The sequence below is a fragment of the Trachemys scripta genome, chromosome 8, assembly GCF_013100865.1.
Source record: "Trachemys scripta elegans isolate TJP31775 chromosome 8, CAS_Tse_1.0, whole genome shotgun sequence".
NCBI classification, from domain to species: Eukaryota; Metazoa; Chordata; order Testudines; family Emydidae; genus Trachemys; species Trachemys scripta.
The window spans coordinates 76,342,432-76,360,885 of NC_048305.1; the positions used below are offsets into that span (position 1 = coordinate 76,342,432).

The 18,454-nt window shown below is 38.2% G+C and overlaps 1 protein-coding gene across 4 annotated transcripts in view; it reads right to left on the minus strand.

Moving 5' to 3' along the window:
- Positions 1-768: 768 nt before the first annotated feature.
- CDC7 (cell division cycle 7) overlaps positions 769-18,454 on the minus strand; it is a 47,723-nt gene continuing 30,037 nt past the window's right edge. For 3 of the 4 annotated variants that reach the window (XM_034779860.1, XM_034779862.1, XM_034779861.1), the window contains 8 exons: positions 17,788-17,881; positions 17,559-17,701; positions 14,489-14,738; positions 13,737-13,832; positions 12,615-12,790; positions 9,015-9,097; positions 5,010-5,159; positions 769-2,301 (listed from right to left, as the gene is read on the minus strand). In XM_034779860.1, coding sequence (XP_034635751.1) covers positions 1,907-2,301; positions 5,010-5,159; positions 9,015-9,097; positions 12,615-12,790; positions 13,737-13,832; positions 14,489-14,738; positions 17,559-17,701; positions 17,788-17,881 — 1,387 coding nt within the window. In that variant the 3' untranslated portion in view covers positions 769-1,906. Of the gene's footprint in view, positions 2,302-4,523; positions 4,624-5,009; positions 5,160-9,014; positions 9,098-12,614; positions 12,791-13,736; positions 13,833-14,488; positions 14,739-17,558; positions 17,702-17,787; positions 17,882-18,454 lie in introns of all 4 variants that reach the window. The other variant, XM_034779863.1, reaches the window with a different exon arrangement.

Here is an 18,454-nt window from a genome sequence, read left to right on the forward strand (position 1 = left end):
CTTCAGTCTTCTCTCACAAAACTGTCCACTTTCAGCCCAGCCTTTGATCATCTTACCAAAGCCTAGATCCCCAATGATCAATGGAAAGTAAGAGATGCATACATAAATATTTCCCCATTTACCTCCTTGTGAGTTTGATAGTTTAGTTATGCAAGTGCACACCTAATAAATGGCTTTAGTGGTTCACTCCTCTGAACTTGGCTTCCGTGTTTAATCATTCCACAAATGCAGTGTTATTGATTCATTTTTGCCTCCACCTTGATTCATTTTTAACTGCAAAAAAATTCTTTCAACTACTGTTCATGAATACAGAGTAACATTGAGAAAGGCTGTAGATTTTATAAATCTTATCTCCTATGTCACATCAAATTAAACACCGAATTTTAATATATCTAAAATTAATCCAACTTTAAAACAAGGTAACATTTACAAAGAAAAAAGTAAAATTGTGATTTAGCAAATTTGAAATAATTAAAGACTTGCTTTTAGGGCAGATTTCAGGCTGGAGCACTTTACAGGCAACGTAATAGCTCCTTTTAGCTCTATTGAAAAACTTGCTCAAGATTAAACACTAACAAACCTCTGAATATAGCAGCCCTATTTGGTGAAGCCCGTTGAACTGTTTTCGATCACTGAGGGATTTATGCAGGAAAACAAAAATCTGTATTTTAATATATAATTTTCTGCACAGAGACATCCCTCAGGATGTCCCTTCCTTACCAATCGTTTGGCAGTTTTAAACTATTACCACTAAACAATCTTCCCAAGTTATAAAAGCAAAACTTTTATTTAATGGACAGTTTGTGAAAATACAAGTTTCCAAAACAGTCATACTGATATGCATACATGCCAAATGAGCTACTCAGTGAGGTGGGCATTGACAGTTACCCATGTTACGTTAGTTGAGAAAGTACAGGTTGTGCACAATAAGAGCAATTGTGCTAATCTCCACTGCCCAAGTGGGGTGGGGAAGGTATACTTCTTGGAACACTTGCCCTTACGGAGGTTACACAGTCAAAACAATACCTGACCCCTAGATTAGCAGTTAATTTAAAAATAAAAAAAATAAAAAGGTATTCTCCGGGGATGACTTGGATAGACTATTTGTGGCCAGTGGCAATGTAGCTAGGCTGTCCAATACTAAAAGTACAACAAGCTGGACAGTAAGTGGATCACAAGGAGAAAAGAAAGGGATGTATGCATGTGGACAGAATACTAAACGTTGTATGTTAACCAAAAGTCACACTCCATTTCCTCATATTATAACCACACTTAACATACATTTGTGTATTCTATTTTATAGGAAAGATTTTAAATTTTACTAGAAGATTTAAAAACAAATAAGTCAACTTAGTGCTTGTGAAACTTATTATTGACAGCCTTGGACTACATCCTTCTTTTCCTCATAGAACAGGTACAGTACAGACAGCTACCTTTCCCACACCTCAGCAATGAGCTTCAGCAATAACCTGGGGTGTGTGTGAAAGTATGTCACTTGTCTTGCTTATTCAGTATTTGGTATCTGAGTGTCAGCAAGGAAGGGTTTTGGTAATGTGAACACTTGTCTTCTACAGTTGGACTACAACCATAAATTCACTTCACATAGGCCACTGAACAGCCATCAGAAGATGTTTCCATCACTAGTAACAAGAAATTGACTTGAAATTGTGATTTAAAAAGGTGAAATGCTCTGTATTCTACTACCAATCCATGATGCCAACCTTCCTCCACCAGAAACATATTTCTGGCAATTTTTCAGAAACCTCTTCCACACAGTACAAGAAAAGCAGATCACTACATGCCATGAAGATAAATACACTCAAAGTGAGCATCTGAAATTCAACTATATTGTATGATATTTTCATGTGAAGCAAAGATCAAGGAAATAATGGAATCAGGTGTCTTCTCACTGTCTGATATCTTTAAAAAAATGATGCAGCAAAGCCTCTTTTGCAGTTATTCTTGTAGCTGGGTTTAGATCCAGTAGCTTATCAAGTAGATCATAAGCCTCATCAGGAACTCTGTCCCATCCTTTCAAATCAGTTGCCTTTTCTGTTATCTTAATTTCCAAGCCATTGTTACCTTCATGACAGTTCTTCAGATGCTGGATTTTTTCCCCAGGTGGTTGGGGAGTAAACTCCACCTTTTTGTCTGTGTCAATTGCCAAAGCAGGTTCATATAAAGAGTTGGTGTGCACATCGCTTGTTGATTTAGCACAGCTGCTATTTGTTCCTCTCAGTCTTTCACAGAGTGTTCTTAAATCCTGTGCTGGGACTTCTTTAGTACACAGTATTGATTTGCCTATGAGGAAAATACTGTGTTTACTAAGCACTGTTTTAGTACACATATACAATTGCAAATAATTTCAGGGTTTTTTGAGACCTCTCAAAGGCCATAGCTGTCCTTCGTTCAGGTACCTTCTTTCAAAAATTCTCTTAAAAAAGAAATGATCACCATCTCCCATGGTTTCCAGCAAGCTGAGTCCAGCATTCTGTGGCCATGGCCCCATTGAGAACAATGAGAGCTGGTAACCATTTTGAAAGAGGGCAGTTCTATATGAAGTACTCTAATGTATTAGAGTAACTCCTCACTTAACATTGTAGTTATGTTCCTGAAAAATGCAACTTTAAGTGAAACGATGTTATGCGAATCCAATTTCCCCATAAGAATTAATGTAAATAGAAGGGGTTAGGTTCCAGGGAAATTTTTTTCCACCAGACAAAAGACTATATATATATATATATATATATATATATATATATATATACACACACACACACACACTAAGTTTTAAACAAACAATTTAATACTGTACATGATGATGGTGAAGCTTGGTTGCGGTGGTGAAGTCAGAGGGTGGGATATTTCCCAGGGAATGCCTTACTGCTAAATGATGAACTAGCAATCAGCTGAGCCCTCAAGGGTTAACATATTGTTGTTAATGTAGCCTTACACACTCTACAAGGCAGCACAATGGAGGGAGGGGAGAAAGCATGGCAGAGAGAGATGCATGCACATTGCCCCTTTAAGTACGCTGACCCCACTCTAAGTACATTGCCTTTTTAAATAGATCAGCAACTTGACAGTGGCTCCTGCCAGCAAGCTCCCTCTGTCCTGAGCCCTGTTGTGTCCCCACCCTGCTCTATGGAAATGGGGTAAGCAGGGTGCAGGAGCAGGGGGAGGGGGACACCCTGACATTAGCCCCCTTCTTCTCTCCCCCCCCCCCCGCACAGCAAGCAGGAGACTCCGGGGAGCAGCTCCAAGGCAGAGGGCAGGAGTAGCACATGGCAGTGGGGGGAAGGACAGCTGAACTGCTGGCAATTGATAGCCTGCTGGGCAGCTGCCGCACACGGAACTTAGGGGAACAGGGAGCTGATGGGGGGCTGCCAGTCCACCCTAGTTCCAAGCCTCCACCAGCTGCCCCCACTAGGCTACTCTTCCTGCAAGCAGTGGACAAAGCAGGCGGCTGCCAAAAGACGTTATAAGGGAACACTGCACAACTTTAAACGAGCATGTTCTTTAATTGATCAGAAATGTAACAACGAATCAACATTAACTGATATGACTAAGTGAGGAGTTACTGTATTCTTATTCCCAGTTTAATGGGGAAAAAAGTTACCATTAATCCTACAAAAAGTCATGAAATGTAGCTTGTACAGAAGATTTCAGTGAGTTTTAACTATAAGGGTAGTTCGAAGTATCTGTTATTCCAGTATTAAGATCATTTTTGGGGAAAAAAGACTTCCTAATTAGTTGTAACAAAGTAATTAAGCCAATTTAGTTGAAAATTCTCAATTCACTCTGTATTCAAGAGTAAATGTTGTAATTTTGGGGAGGATATGGAGTATTCCTCATACATAAGTGGGTAGGTCCCTGTTTAATTACAAAACCCAGCTCAGTAATGGAATCACTGGCAGTGAACATACTGCATACTCTGTATTTTGGATAACATACTACACTAACTACATTTGAAGAAAAGAACTATAAAGATCTCTCATATTTGTGAAGTGGCAAATAACTGCCTTTTCATACAACTTGAGAGAAACTAGGAACATTAAACATTTTACTTTCCTTTTGTTAGCTTTTGCAATTTTCCTATGTTTAATACTTTCCTTATAGACTTGGTAGTCATGAGGTTTTTGTGTTGCCATTTTACAGCAGGTTCCACAGTTACTGGCCCCATAGAAAACAGCAGTGGCATTCTGGAGTTGTAGGAGATGAGGCAGAAGTGCTCTTACTTAAACTGAGGCAGGACAAATGGCAAAGCCACCAGTAGCAACACTCCACATCATTCAGAGATGCACTTCCTGAAAGGTGCAGGTCAGAAATTGACCCATTGTGTGGCTTTGAAAAGCTTTTTTTGTTTGTTTGCTCCCAATGCGCATCAAATAGTTAAAACTAAAATTTAAACCACTTCTGGCCGGACACACCAACTTTAAGATATTTTAACCAATTTATGTGTCTGTTTTACAACCACTACCTTCAATTAGTAGAAATAAAGAAACATTAAAAACCCAATTTACCTTTCTTTCTTTATGCTGTTTTCCATAATTTGCATCTCCCAGTTCGGAGAATGAAAATTAATGTAGTCAGTTTCACTTTCAGATATTAAATGCTGCAGTGCTTGAGTTATAAACAATAAAGGGAAATGTTTACTTGTATAAAAAACCCTGTTTCCACTGGAATATTTTTAATCCCAAATATTTCTAATGGCTTTTTCTTTTAAGCAAGCTAGTAGTTACTATATCCATATTTTCAGCCACATTGATTTAAAACTCCAGGGCACTTTCTGCAGGAATATGGATGTTAGCTCAAATGTTCTAACCAAATTCCTATAGGAGTCATTATATAGTTGCTATATGCCATTCCCAAAATTGCTGCATTTCAGTGAAGAGCAATATATAGTTTGTAAGGAGTTTGAGAATTCTTTAGGATGAATAGCACTATATAAATGCTAATTATAAACATTAAATAGAAAGATTTTTTTCTGTAATTAAAAACTTGCATACCAAACGTTTTAGCAGCCTGAGTAGTTTCTCTGGATCCGCGAATAGTCATGATTTGTGCCAAAGCAGTTAAATCATCACTTGCTTTGTAAAATGGATACCGTCCACTGAGCAAAGAAAGGAATATGATTCCTGCAGACCACATATCAATTGCTGCAATTGAAAGCAAGCTTTTAGTAAAAAAGAACAGACAATTTTATCATCGAGAGCCTAAAAAAACCACTGATGACCAGCAAAGTTTCAAAAGAAATAATGCAATGAATTACCTATTTTTGTTGAAATGTAATCTACATGGTTAAAGTTGAAGTTAAAACCAGCCCTAAAAAACAGTTTTAGGGCTGGTCTTCACTACTGCTGCAATCAATGCAGCAGTGGTCGATTTAGCGGGTCTAGTGAAGACCCACTAAATCGATGGCAGAGTGCTCTCTGGTCAACTCCGATCCACCTCTCTGAGAAGAGTAAGGGAAGTTGATCGAAGAGTGTCTCCTGTCAACACAGCGCAGTGAAGACTCCGGGGTAAATCAACCTAAGCTATGTCAATTCCAACTATGTTATTCACGTAGTTCAGTGGTTCTCAAACTTTTGTACTTCACATAGGAAGCCTCTGAGTGCGACCCCCTCCCCTTATAAATTAAAAAAACACTTTAAATATATTTAATACCATTATAAATGCTGGAGGCTGACAGTTGGCGACTCCTCCCCCCCCGTGTAATAACTTCAACCCCCAGTTTGAGAACCCCTGACGTAGCTGAAGTAGCGCAACTTAGGTTGACTAACCCTAATGGTAGTGAAGACAAGCCTTTAGTCCCCAATCCTGTAAGCACGTGCATAGCTTGACCCATATGAATAGTCTTTTATGGAACCACTAAGTATAGTTAGAATTTACTTCAGTATTTGCAGGATCAAGGCCTTAATCTGATGCTAGTTTTAAGCATGCAGTCACAGTATGCAGATATAGCTCTAGCCAGTACTAAGCTTATTAGGCTGGTGGATTACAATGCTTGCCAATAGCCATTAACTTAAAGTGTTTTAATAATAATACATGCTCTAGAGATTACCTAAAAATTTGCCTAGGGAAAAGGAAGGTTAAAATATACAGCCAGCACTAATTCCAAATAATTAAATATCTGAAGTAATTAATTTTCTGTAACAATGGATGATTATTTGGCAATTCCAAATGGATTTATCATACTGAAGACTTTACTGCTAACCTGAAATCACCTGACAAAGGAACCACCTTAAGAAATATAGCAGTTAGGAGTTGTTAATCATTTTCATAGTTTTATGAAGAGTACAAATAGTGTGTTGGGGAAAGTTGCCCAAACATGATGGAAACTTTCAGCATTAGAGTTATGAGAATATCTGTCTGCCATCATTTTTTGAGGGATGGTGGGGAAAGGAAAAGAGGGGTTGAACAGTTCTCTGTGTGTTTTCGAGAGAAAAAAGGAACAGCTTTTGTCTTTATTTATTTATTTATTTTAAAAGGCCAAGGTAATTCAAATTTTTTTTCAAAAAAAAAAAATAAAAAAAAAAAAAAATATTTGTAGAATGAATTATACACATCTGAATTTAATTATTTCACTTACAAACGTAGACTCAGAGCTCTGAATATGTAAAGTGCTAAGTTACCTGAAATTGTCAAACTAGTAGTTAAACTCTTTAATGAAGAAATAGCTAAACAGATGGAATTATGGGCACACAGTTGCAAAGTGGTACTTTGCACTTCTGCAGGATCTAACAGAGGATCTCAAAATTATAATCATTGATGAAGTTAGCATCAGACCCTTGTAGGGTAGTTAAATATTAGCCTCATTTTATGGATGGGGAAGCAGAGCCATAGACATTAAAGGTTAGATCTACAGAGGTATTTAAGTGCCTAAATGCCTCTTTAGGCATCTATGTCCATAATTTAGGTGCCTCTGACATTCTCAAAACTGCCACTCAGCTGTTGTCTAATCCTGTAGATGACTAAATTTCCACAGGTCAGCATTTGCAGAGTTAAGTGCTGATGCCACCACTAAATTAACAAGCTAATCCAAGCCCTAGCTCAAACCAAGCCATGAAACAGCATTCTCAAATTAGGCATTCCCCTGCAGATTGGCATATGTGTGTCTGTTTGCTTAGAATACTAACCTGGGATGTGAGGGACCTGACTTGAACCCAGCTCTCCCACATCTCAGGTGAGTGCCCTAACCACAAGACAATTGGGTATATAGGTGTGGGAATCTCTCCTGTTGAAACTGTTGCTCTTTGTATAAATAAATATTCAGAGAGCAATACTGACTATAACCAAATGGTTAGGGCATTCACATTGAACCCAGATCTCCCACATCCAAATACCTGTCCCAATGATTATTTAATACAAAGTGGAACCGTTCCAATAGGTTAGATTGGCACGTGTGTCTGTTTGCTTAGGGCACTCACATGGGATGTTGGTTCAAGTCCCTGCACTGCCTGACTTGAAGCAGGAACTTGAACCCACAACCCAAATGAGTGTCTTAACCTCCAGGTCATTGGGTATTCCAGAAGATGTCTTTTTTTGGGTGGAGAGAACATGAAAGGCCTGGGTTTCAGCTGCTAGGGCATTGGATATCTGAGCCAGGTGAGCTACTTAGGTACCTAACTCCAGGAGAAAGTTCATGGTTGAGGATACCAGGTGGAGGGAGGTGCCTACCTCTGGGCCTATCAGTCAAGCACATAAGGCCCAGATCAATGGGAGTTAGGTGCTTAAATACCACTGAAGATCTGGGCCTAAGGCCCACCCTGACCTCTGCTTTTTACTCTGGGTTACAGTTTGCTGGCTTCTGACAATGCCTCCCTTAACTGCCTAACTCTCCTCAGCTTGGTGCCTAACATGGGGCTGAGGGGTTAGGCAGCAGGGCACGTAGGGGTTAGGTGTTGCAACACTGAGCGTTACAACATGTAATATCTTTGTGGATCCCGCCTTAAGTGACTTAGGCCACAAAAATAAGTCTGGGAGAACTAGGATTAGAACGCATATCTCCCAACCTCATGCTTTAACCTTAAAATTCATTTCTCTCAATGATTTAATCCATGATTTGAGTGTTTGCATTTCTTCATATTTCTCATGTATCATAACTGTCAACTACTCCACTGACTACTGCCTTTTATTAGTCTCATTTTTCACATAAACACACTGCTTTCCACAGTATCTACATCAGCTATGTGGCTGATAGACTAACCATCTTTTTCACTTTGAACTACTAGGCTATTGAGGTCTTTAGCTTTAGATTTTTTTTAACTCAAAAAGAGGTGTGTGTTTTAACTGGCAACCTAATACAAGTGCACATCTCAATAAGAAAAAAGGAAAGCTTTATGAAGTCTGAACCCTGACTTTTCTATCCAGAAGTAAGAGTTTTAGGGATCGGAGGAACCTGTTCAGAAGCAATCTTGATTACTCAAATATTAATTTTATTAAGGCTGTTCATCTCACGTCCATTGATTTCTGGATGCCTGCACAGATCAAGTAGTCTATATCAGCTTTTCCTGTGGTCTTTTAAGAATACGTTTGCAGACATACTGTGTTAATATACTTGCTCTGAAAGCACATTGGTTGATAGAATCTCTCTTTGAAAGCATCTAAAGTATAAACAGGGCGGGGGGAGGGGCGAGGAGAGAAGGGCACTTCAGAACATTTAAATTGACACAAAGCCAAAACGTTGGACAAAGCTGAAAGTTCTGTCTTTTTAAAAACACAAACTCTACTGAACTGCTGCATATGGCTCTTTACCTTAAATGAATTAAGATGTATTCAAGTTTAACATTTTAAAAACATTCCTAACTTGTTCTTCATTCTGAGTAATGAACACCCAAAAACAAACAAAAACCACACAACACAGGAAATGCTTGAATAATGTTAGAAAGGACAATAAAATGAATTCCATATGTAAACAGAAAAGGAGTTCATAGAATCAGAGAAAGTAATATGCACAAATGGGGAAGACCCAAGTGTAGAAGAGTCACTAATTTCAGTCTGATGCATATTACCTGTAGTCTGAGTAGGGCACTTAGTTAACACCTCTGGTGCTCTGAATCCTGGTGTACCCGCCCTAGGAGCAACTTGCTGACGTCTTGTAATAAAAAAGAAAAGCGCATTTAGAGTGTAATAGGAAACAATTCATAACGTTTCTAGTTACAGCAGAAGACTTAAAACCATTTCTAACATATGCTTCCATGAGACATGTCAACATTGTGGTTTGTTCACGTAGTAACATTTTAAACAGACAATATTAAATGTGTTGAATACACACAATATTTAGGCTGAGAGAACAGTACACAAATAAGTTGTATGCTTCAATCAGGATAATGTTTTCAGTTCCATTCAGCTGCAGCATGATTTCTATTAAGGGCTGGCTTACATGGGGACACTCAGAAAAGTTAAGATGAATTAACTTCACACTTTTAGTTAAAGCACATGACTTAAGGCCACTTTACTTTTGAAGTAGAGCATCCACACAAGGGTACGAAGTTAAAGCACATATAAACATTTAGTTAATTCATCTTAAACTTTCTGAGTGTCCCCCATGTAGCCCTATCTGGCTTGCAGGGGTCAGGTTTGTTTTCTGAATTAGTAACTTCAACCCCCTCATACTCCACACTCAGTAAAAATGGCATGTTTGACTAACAAGATTAAATGTCAAAATACAGTCACATCAGACCAGGAAGTAAGGGAACACATAGTATTTTGGAAACCACACCCAGTAAACAGAACTTTCTCATTAATGCAAAGAATTGTTGGAATAACCCACATCCCTGATGGAGGAATGGCTCATATGAATGGAAGTTAACTCCACATATGGGATGGATTTGAACTGAAATGCCAAATTGTTTGGCCAGTCTGACTATTAAGGCGTGTACATGATAAATGTCCTTACAATTTACTTACACATGTCTAGAGAAAAAATGGTAAAAACCTAACTTCCCTCCCTGTCTTAGGCTACAAGACAAATTTACAGTTTTCCTTTTAGCGATGAACAACCAAATGTGCAGAAAACAGTATGTTAAAGGGCAACCAAAATGCCTTATAAATACTAGAACTTGTTGAAATTTCAAATGAAAAAAGTTACAATTTCAGATGTGGTATTGCTATTTTTGAAACAGTTCACACAGTGTAAGTTTCCAGATACAAATTAAATTTGTTTAACAAAAATGTTTCCTCTTATTTACTTGCCAAGACCTGAGTTCATGGTTCTATATTTCCCTTGCACAGCACTTAAAGACTACTCAGTGTTCTTGTAGGTGCCTAGAAATATCTACAATAAATGGAAGACATGACTGACTCTTGCAAGAGAAATATGGAACCTTGAATTCAAGTCTTGACTGCTTAGCTAAGTAGTGCCTACATTTTTCAAATGTTTGGTTTTAAGATGTAAAGTTTTCATAAATGAATAAAGAAGTTAAACAATTCTACATTTTCAGGTTTTGGGGGTTTTTTGAACAGCATTTCAGTTCATTTTTAAATAAATGTCCCTGGAAGAGTCAAATGATATGGTTTGGCCTACACTTAACTTTTGCTGGCATAGCTATATCTGTTAGGGATGTGAAAAGTCACAGAGCTAACAGACATAGCTATTCCAGCAAAGTCTTAGTGCAGATGCAGTTATTGCAAGAAAAAATCCTCTTCCTGGTTTAGCTTATTTTGTTTGGGGAACTGGTTTAAGCTATACTGCCAAAATAACTCTTTTGCTGGTATAATCATAGAATTATAAAGCTGTAGAGCTGGAAGGGCCCTCAAGAAGTCATCAAGTACTGAGGCAGGACCAAGTAAACTCAGACTATCCCTGACAGGTGTTTGTCCAACCTGTTCTTAAAAACCTCAAATTATGGGGATTACACCACCTCCCTTGGAAGCCTATTCCAGAGCTTTACTACCCTTAAGAGTTAAAAAGGGTTTTCTAATATCTAATTTAAATCTCCTTTGCTTCAGATTAAGCCCATTACTTCCTTCTTGTCCTGCATTGATGGACATGAAGAACAAGTTGTCACAGGCCTTACAGACATTACCATATCTGAGGACTTATCAGATCCTCAACTCAGTTTTTTCCTCAAGACCTTTTAACCTTTCCTGATAGGTCAGATTTTCTAAAATCTTATTTTTGTTCCTCTCCTCTGGACTCCCTCCAATTCATCCACATCTTTCTTAAAATGTGGCAGCCAGAAGTTCTCTAGCTGAGGTATAAAGTAGAGTGGACAATTACCTCCCATGTCTCACAAACAACACTCTTCTTAATACATCCCAGAATGATATTAGCCTTTTTCACAACGGTATCACATTGTTGGCTCATATTCAATTTTTGATCTACTATAACCCCCAGATCCTTTTCAGCAGCAGTACTACCTAGCCAATTATTCCCTATTTTGTAGTTGTGCATTTGATTTTTCCATCCTAAGTGAAGTACTTTGCACTTGCCTCTATTGAACATCATCTTGTTGATTTCAGACTAATTCTCCAATTTATCAAGGTTGTTTTGCATCTAATCCTGTCCTCCCAAGTGCTTGCAATACCTCCAAGCTTGGTATCATCCACAAATTTTATAAGTGGACTCTCCACTCCATTATCCAAGTCATCAATGAAAATATTGACTAGTACCAGACCCAGGACTGATCCCACTAGATACACCCTCCCAGCCATCAATAGCTATTCTGATAACCAGTTTTGCAGTTATTTCATCTAGAGCACATTTCCCTAGCTTGCTTGTGAGAATGTCATGTGGGATCAAAAGCCTTACTAAAAATCAAGGTATCACATTTACTGTTCTTTCCCCTTTCCCCCCCCCCACAATCCACTAGGCCAGTAACCCACTCAAAAAAGGAAATTAGGTTGGTTTGACATGATTTGTTCTTGACAAATCCATCTTGGCTATTCCTTATAACCCTGTTATTCTCTAGGTGCTTATAAATTGATTGAATCATTTGTTCCAGTATCTTTCCAGGTATCCAAGTTAGGCTGACTGGTCTATAATTCCCTGGGTCCTCTTTGTTAACCCTTTTTAGCAAAGACTGAAACAAAATAGGCATTGAACACTTCATCCTTCTTGATGTCATCCGTTATTAGCATTCCTTCCCTGCAATAGTGGACCTACACTTTCCTTACAAACTGTTTCTCTGTTGGGAAGGGTAACTGCTGTAGGAGGTGTGTGTGTGCGCGCACACACACACACACACACACACACAAAATATAGGAAAACCCATCTAGGTGTAAATAAGGCCTGTCACAAACCCATTTCGGGATTTTAATGCAGAGAATTGTTAAGGTATTTTATCTTACTAAAATTAAAGTCCCCCACACCTTAAAGAAACAGTCTTTATACACTAACATCCAATGGAGAAAACTCTTTCAATATAAAACTGTTTTAAGTACAAATAATTGCATTTATCTGCAATGAGAAAGTTAGCACTGGAAGTGAGTACCATATGAAATCCATGACCTTTGTCAGGTTAGAATACACATTGTGTTCTAATACTTGTAACTTGCATAGGTCTAATGCTATCTTTCACTTACTAAATCAACTGTCCAGTAAATCTAACTTTCTAACCGTGCTTGACAGCACAGAAGTTGATTTTACAAAATCATCAAAAGCAAATTACCTTGAAAGGCAAACACTGCAAACTCTATCTGTTGCATAACAGTCACAGGTCAAGACAGCTGTGCAACTGTTGGCAGCTTTCCTGGCTACACCATTGTTCACTGCTTTTGTAGAAATAATCTTCTTTGTTGCTAATTTTCTAGATGCAACATCCATCACCTTTGATTGCTTTATGACCTGTAATATAGATGTTACATGTTCTAAATATTTCAAACATTTAAACGCTATTTCCATTTTGCTTCATTATTCTGCTTCCTCTTCCATTAGAGTGTTGAAAGCACTAACAAAAACATGTTACCAGTTTTAAAAGAGGAGACCACCAGTACTATTTACTGATAACTCAAAGGCTAATAAAAGTAGCAAGGGATTGAAGAATCGTGAAGTTAGTGGTGATTTTCCTGGGAAATTAGACATTTTTCAGTGACTACTAGTAATTAATATCCACAATATATTCATAAGTACTTTGAAATTACAGTAATATTGTGTTTACCAGTATAATGTAATTAAGTTATTGGCTAGGGTTTTGTCTTTTTTTTATTAAAAAAAGAGTCTATGCAAAAATGGGAATGGAAAAACACTATAAGAAGTGAGTTAGATGCTTTTATTTGGTTACATTATTTCAAAGCCAAAACTGCCCAGTTAAAATATCACTGTCGGCCAAACCCTCTGCCTTTGTTCATAGTTAGGGTTTTTCTTTCTAATGTCTAGTTTTTCACTAGACATCATGCCCTGATTATAAACAGTATAGTAAAAGTGTTTATTACAAACTTAGTCTGTTTTCTCTGTACCCTTATCAACTGCAGAACACAAAAGCAAGTTTTTGGAATAATTTCTAAACTTCATAGATACACAGATAGAAAAAGATTAATTACTATATAAACAAAATCAGATGGGGCAACAGCTAGACCATAACAGTAACTACTGTCACTCAATAGCTTGAAAAAATCACTTAAGTCTTTAGTAAATGTAAGACTTTGCTAAAATGCCAATTCTGTTCAATAATTTTTAGTGCCACAACAAATCACAAATAGTAGTTAGGGATATCTAGTACTGAAACACAGTTAAGTTCCACAACTATTTAAATGTATAATTGATTGTGTTCCTGGTGAGCAGTATTGCTTACTTTTATTGTGGGGCTCTCATGGTATGTGGAGCTATGAATATTAAAATTTCTCTCTCCAAAGACAGAGCGTTGGACAGAATGGTGCGCAGACCCCTCCTACAACAACAAAAAAGGACAATAAACATTCTATCTGTAACACTGTCAGCTGTAATCTGACAGTATTTAAAAGTGTGATGTGACATAAGGCAAAAACAGCTGCATGCAAGTCATTTTGAGGCACCAGCTTACTGTGGATGAAGACAACATAGTCTAGACAAAACCATAAACTGCTTACAAAACACATCACGCTCCAGAAATATGCCAAGACACCCTGAAATTTACACGTACAGCAGTTGTACTTTGATGTGCAACTAAAATGGAGATGAGAAACTTTCTGTGGGGAGGGAAGCCATGGTATGTATTGCTAAAAGGTTAACTCCTTTTTCCATAAGGAAATTCAGGGGCTCACCAAACATTACTGCATTTTACACAGCATGCAACATTACATAAGAATCCACTATTTTTATTTTTAGATATAGTAGACATTGGATGTGAAGTAATGTTCAAGGCCAACGTAGTTATTCAGAAACTAGTTCCATTTTCACAAACAGTTTAACTCTTACAAAACGTTTCCAACATGTTGCATAAGTGCACACACAGTAAGATTTGGAATTGGAGACTGACAAATTGTTTTGTATTACATCTCCCCCTGTTGGATGAAGTAATACATTAAATAAACTCATGCAGCAATATTAGTGAAAAAGACTCAGAACCTTTCCTTCTTTTCCTTGTTTAATCTGCATTTGTGAAAGCGAGCAGCACCATTTATCAGATGTTTTTGAGGCTGACTGTTGAGCTATCTGTCTAGATGCTGTAACATTGACAGAAACCCTGTTTCCCAAGGTTAGGTGAGGCTTATTTTGTGAGCAACTTTCCTGTTGGCTTTCACACTGGACAACTCTGAGTAGTTCTATTTTCGTATCAGGGGTTCCTTGTGCCAAACCAAAATCTACTAGGGCATACCTAAAAGACACAAATTTAAAAAGACAATTTAAGAAAAGTATACTATACTTTTTAAAAAAACAGTTCCTTATAACAGAAGCTAAGGTATACATCGGCATTTAATCCACTTAAGAGGCAGGGTTTGAAAATTTAGCTGATCCCTCTTACCTAGATGATTTAAACATATTAGCCAGGTGAAATATAGTTGTTCCACCATATCCACTGCAGTTTAAAGAACAGTTATATGTTGTAACCATAATAATCAATTTTCTATCTAATAAATGTTTTAAAAGTGTATCTCATTCTTAAGGCTGGTCAAATAAACAAATTATCCAATACAGTTTGACAAACAACAGTGAACAGTGAATAATAATCACTGAATACTAATCAATAAGCCCTGCTTACTACTATTTTGTTATACTTACTTTCTCTTCTTCCATTTTCTGTTCTTTTCTTATCGTGTGTTGTTTCCCTGACTTGTTTTCAGTGTCAAAATCCTTCCCCCGCCCCTTATCTTATCTTTACCTTCTCCCTATATTTTGTCATTTTTCCCTCTGAAATTTCATACACACCCACACACATACACACTGGGCTTGAAAATTTTACTAGGAATTTAATAGCCAGAGGACTAAACCTAATAGCCCCAGACTTATGAAAGATAGTGGACATTACTGGCAAGGGGCAATGTCTAAGCAAGAAGTCAATCCCCACCTTGTACTGCCCCACCAAGCTACTAGAAAATGGGATGGTGCTGGAATTTCTACCAGGGTGCTGCTTGGGTACTCAATTTTCCATATCAGCCTCTAGCTAGTACATATGATACATTTAAAGCCATCATCTATCCCATACTGGATGCTGGAAAGGAGACTGAACAGTCTCTCTATTCCCCACATCTCATTGGCTACTATGACACTGGGTGGGTCTCTGCTACATTAACCTTTCCCCAGCCTTCAGGAAGATCTGAGTGGAGTGTCTTTGCTACTTTATCCTTCCTTCAACTTTCTGGCTGCTACCAAAGAGGGGTTTTACAACCCCTCCCATCAGTCTCACCTTTAGGTTCCATTTCCCTAGTCAATAACTCCAGTGCCTGCCTCCACTATTGTTCACAACTACCTCAGACAACAGCTGAGTGAATCTGACTTGATTCTTAATTTCACTGCTGTCCAAAGGGATCCCAATAGTAACAGTGAAAACAGACAAGACCTATTAGTTTTCACAGTGCTGAAGTCTGGCAAAACTTTCAGCAGCACCATTGGAGCTGGCTGCAGACTTCAGAAGATATGACTGCATTAGTTTACACTTGATTCACAGTTGAAAGTTTTTCTTTGCAATGATGAGTCTGATGGGGTGGACTATGCCCAGAGACCCCCTGCTGGAGGCCTCAGGGTTCTGCCACACTTATCCCAGGAAAGGAGCAGAGGAGAGGTCCTCCAAGCAGGCTAGAGTGGCTGCCGGGGTGTGTGGGGGGGAGTAGAGAAGCAGTTAATGAAGGCCCAGGAGGGCCCTATAAAAAGGACCTACAAAGCCAGAGACAAGGCAGTTGCTGCTTGGAATTAGAGAAGAAAGGACTGCATGCCTGGCTGACTGAGGGAACTGCAGCACAACGGTCAGCTAAGTAGGGGCAGGGACTGGGGGAACAAGAGGCTCCTGGCTGGCTGCTAGGACTGAGCCAAAGACAGTCTGCTAGCAGGGACTGGGGGAGCAATTAAGGCGCTCTTGGCTGGATGCAGGGACTGAGCCTGGGGCAGCTGCAGGAAGACAGTGTCTCCAGGGAGGAGGCCTTGGGGATATGGGGTGAAGTGGTTTAAAGACCGTGGACACCCCCAACCAGAGGGGGCGCTCATGAGAGGTGGGTGCTGACCCCATTACATTGAGAACTACAACTTTTTTAAATTGAAGACTTTGGTTCCACGAAAGCTGGTGGCACATCCATACATAAATGCTTACTACTTGCCATGGGAAAGTCATTCTGAGTCACTATTTTGTTTCATGCATGCAACAGTTGACTCAACATCAGATCTCATAAAACACTCTTCAGAAACAATAGAATGCTTTTCTAAAATGATTGTAGCAGAGTAAACAAGCAATATGGGAGAAATTCATCTTCTGAGAGTTAAGAAAATTACTTCCTCAGAATTTCGAGATGTGTAGATTGATGCAAGACAGTTTTCCCTATAAAGTTTTACCTTACTCTTGTATGGACTGTAGTGAAATATATACCAAGCCATGAGGATATAGCTGGTCACGAACAAAAGGAAGGCAACTATTAACTCCTTGCAAAAGGTGGACAATATCACACTAGCTTCCTTAATTTAGTTACTTGCAGACAAAAGATAATTAATACAACCTGACCTAGTTTTAGGAATAGCTAATTGTAGAAAACAAACCCCAAAACAAACATCAACTTTCTTGCTATGCACACTTGAGGTGTGCTGCAAGACACAAACAGGTTGAAAACCTATGCAGTATACAAATAAAGGTCAGTATTAACTATATTAAAGTAAATAACGGACAGTGATTTTATTTAGTTTAATCTTATCGAATATGCAACAATTTTACTAGTTTTACTCATTGAGTTTAAAAATTATTAATTTTTTTAAAAGTATTTGCCGTTTTGTGATCCAAACTTTTTTAATTCTTACTATATTGTTTCTTCTTTCCCACCCTGACCAAGTCCCTAAACTCTAAATAAAAATTTTATTAATTTATAAACATATTTCTACTGCTTAAGCCCATATTGTATAGCTGGAAGGGAAAAACCCAAAAACTTAATTTACTGTGTTCTGCCAAGGCACACATTCCCAAATGAGATCATAATAAAAGTCAGGTGTGTAGACTTACTCTTTCAGCCGCCTGTTGTACAGGAAGTTACTGGGCTTGACATCACGGTGAACAATACCAAAGTGATGAATGCGCCTCAATGCTTTAAACAGATTAAACATGTATTCTCGTACTTCTTCAAAAGAGAGAGAGTTCAAAACATCCTGAAAGATTATTTGAATATTGTAATTTTGCAACTCTTTATAATTAAATATTTTACTGCTTATATAAAAAGAAGGCTGGGACTCACCAAAAAGGATTCATGTTCCAGATATGGCATAACGATAACTACATGATCATTTTTTCTAAAGCAATATTTAACTCCCATAACGTTATCCTGCCCCCTAAAGGAAAAATAAAATACTATCTTGAAACAAATAGAAAACAGGTTATTTCACCTGGCTCCCACAGAAAACTTCAGCAATGCTTTTTCTATTAATACACAAATTCCACATTGTATGGCTGTTCATCAGTGTTAGGTTGCTGGCAAACTACCAGCATGTACTCTGAACACAATCTCCTCATTACTTTTCCTCAAAGTGTTTCATTCTTCAATTTGCAACGAAGGGCTCTGCAGACCATTGGTGCTTCATGGCCCACTTTTAGGGCTTGAGTCTGCTCTCATGGATTTGCATGATCCAGGATTGAGCCCTTTGAGAGCAACTGGTTTAAAATGTCAGGTAAGAGCTATTCCGACCATCTGTCTTGGAACCAGCAAATATCAGCAATGCACCTCCATTCCTAAACCAGTGAAGAGAATTCAGTGCCATTGGCCAGTATTTTCAGATGTACCAGAGAGGATTCTATCATAGCCATTTCCTACCTAAAACATGTTTGATTGCATATGTATACTGTGTAACTCTTAGAACTTTTTACTAGCATATACAAAGTCAGTTGCAAATTGAGACTAGCATAAA